The 1,911-nt window shown below is 35.0% G+C and overlaps 1 protein-coding gene across 1 annotated transcript in view; it reads right to left on the bottom strand.

Annotated features, from left to right (window-relative positions):
* LOC119585867 (peptidyl-tRNA hydrolase ICT1, mitochondrial-like) overlaps nucleotides 1–1,911 on the bottom strand; it is a gene marked incomplete at its 5' end in the record, with an annotated part of 6,501 nt that overhangs the window by 879 nt on the left and 3,711 nt on the right. The window contains 3 exon segments of the mRNA XM_037934597.1: nucleotides 45–214; nucleotides 1,194–1,336; nucleotides 1,486–1,531. Of these exon segments, the coding sequence (XP_037790525.1) occupies nucleotides 45–214; nucleotides 1,194–1,336; nucleotides 1,486–1,531 (359 nt within the window).

Genomic DNA, 1,911 nt, shown 5'->3' with positions numbered 1-1,911 from the left:
GGCATCAACACATCTGATTCATCCCTTACGAGAGGGAGACCCACCTTCTTCTCTGTCGTTCCACAGCCTCAGAAGAGGGAGGTGGAGGTACATAGGCAGCTGTGTGGATCATATGCCGCAGCTTGTCCAGGGCATCGGCGAGGTTGAGCTGCTGCGACCGTGTTTTGTCGGAGCGGATTAATAAGCAACCATCACTTGTTATGCTGCTCTTGTACTTGTGGGAGAAAGAATATTTTTTTTGTTACATTGCATTGCAATGAACGTAGACTAGCTAATATGAGTATTAGAAACTATAAATAAATCATATAGTCAAAACCACCAATAAATAACATGAGCAAAGCATAACCACAAAATAGGTAAAACCTATATGATAAAAAGGGACTGCAGCGTTATCCAAATAACCAAAATATGTATATAAAAAGCAAATTTCAAAACACAAGTATGTAGTATCATCATGAAATCAATGAAGAGAAATTTACCCCTACTGATCAAGAAATAAGCTTATCAGAAAATAAAGCCACAAGCAGTCACCACAATCAGGGGCTTCTGGTCTTGTGTGGTAAAGACAGGAAAAGCTTGTAACTCTTTGCTTCTACCTAAATCATTTCTATGAAAATTCTATGGAAATATACTGGTAATCTTGGCAAATTAACCCAACTCACTTGTATATATAACATGTTATATATACTAACGATAGCATAAAATTTCAATGTACAGCAATAATTAGGATGGGATCTTGACAAAAATATACATCACATTTTTCATAGGATTTACTTAATAATGACCTCAGGGTCAGCCTTTCACCCTTGGTATCTCAACAACTCTTCCACTTCGAAAGGATGCCCAGAAATGAAATGAGAGTTTATGCATCCATTTATCTATGTAGATTCCAACCTGACAGCAACCTAGAATGCTAATACAGCCCCAACAGACTAGACACTTAACTTGTCATGCTCATGAGAACAAATGTACTACTTTACTAAAGATTTAAAAACTAACTTCTCCACAGCAGCTGTTCTTTCACAGACCAAATTTTTACCTACGCAAATACTATGCTATTTCTTTAAAATAAAAGGTGTGAATTGTCGTCCTCTTAAGTGTCAGAAAAATTTGTTTATCACATAAATAAACAACTGTTAACCAAGAATATGTATATTTCAAACCATAAGCATGCATATAAAAGAAAATCTCACTTTTTCAGCAATTTTTTCTTTTAATTCTTGAGTGAGCCATTCTGCGGTCGCAACGTGGAAACGCAGGTCGACTTTGGTGTTGACTTTGTTGACATTTTGCCCCCCAGGCCCACTACTGCGGGAGTAAGACACTTGCAGCTGTTCTGTTAAAGTGAAAAATTCTCATTAATTTCATGACAATTGGAATTAATACACATGTATACATACCCACATTACAAGTAAAATCTACAAGGCTTTTGCATCTCTCTCTTAAATACATTTCAAAGTGAAAAATAAATATTAAACCACTTACCGACAGGAATGTAGCCCGAAAAATTGATGCCTTCACTCTTTGGAGGCTGGAAACATAAAGAAAAATAAGTTCTTTGATTAAAACACTATAAACCTCCTAATCATACACATCAACATTTTCAACTTTTAAAATTGGAATAATTAACACCACTGAAAAGGTACTTCAGTAAGGCAACACAACCTTTCATCAATCAAAAATCATCAGTACCTTGTTGCAATATTCACATTCCCTCCATAAAACAACCAAATGACTTGCACAATATATTGCAAAACTTAACATTTTGTACAAAACTGCTTATGCATTTTGTAATATATGATTAATAAAAATATCTCATCAAACAGCATCTTGAAAAAGATACTACTTCGCATTATTTTTTTGGTATACTGGTACACTTTCAGAAAGAAAAGAAAGAACAGATTACAGTAC

The sequence above is a fragment of the Penaeus monodon genome, chromosome 20, assembly GCF_015228065.2.
Source record: "Penaeus monodon isolate SGIC_2016 chromosome 20, NSTDA_Pmon_1, whole genome shotgun sequence".
NCBI lineage: Eukaryota > Metazoa > Arthropoda > Malacostraca > Decapoda > Penaeidae > Penaeus > Penaeus monodon.
The sequence above is the reverse complement of the archived record's forward strand: the minus strand, read 5'-3'. Positions and strand labels throughout refer to the sequence as shown.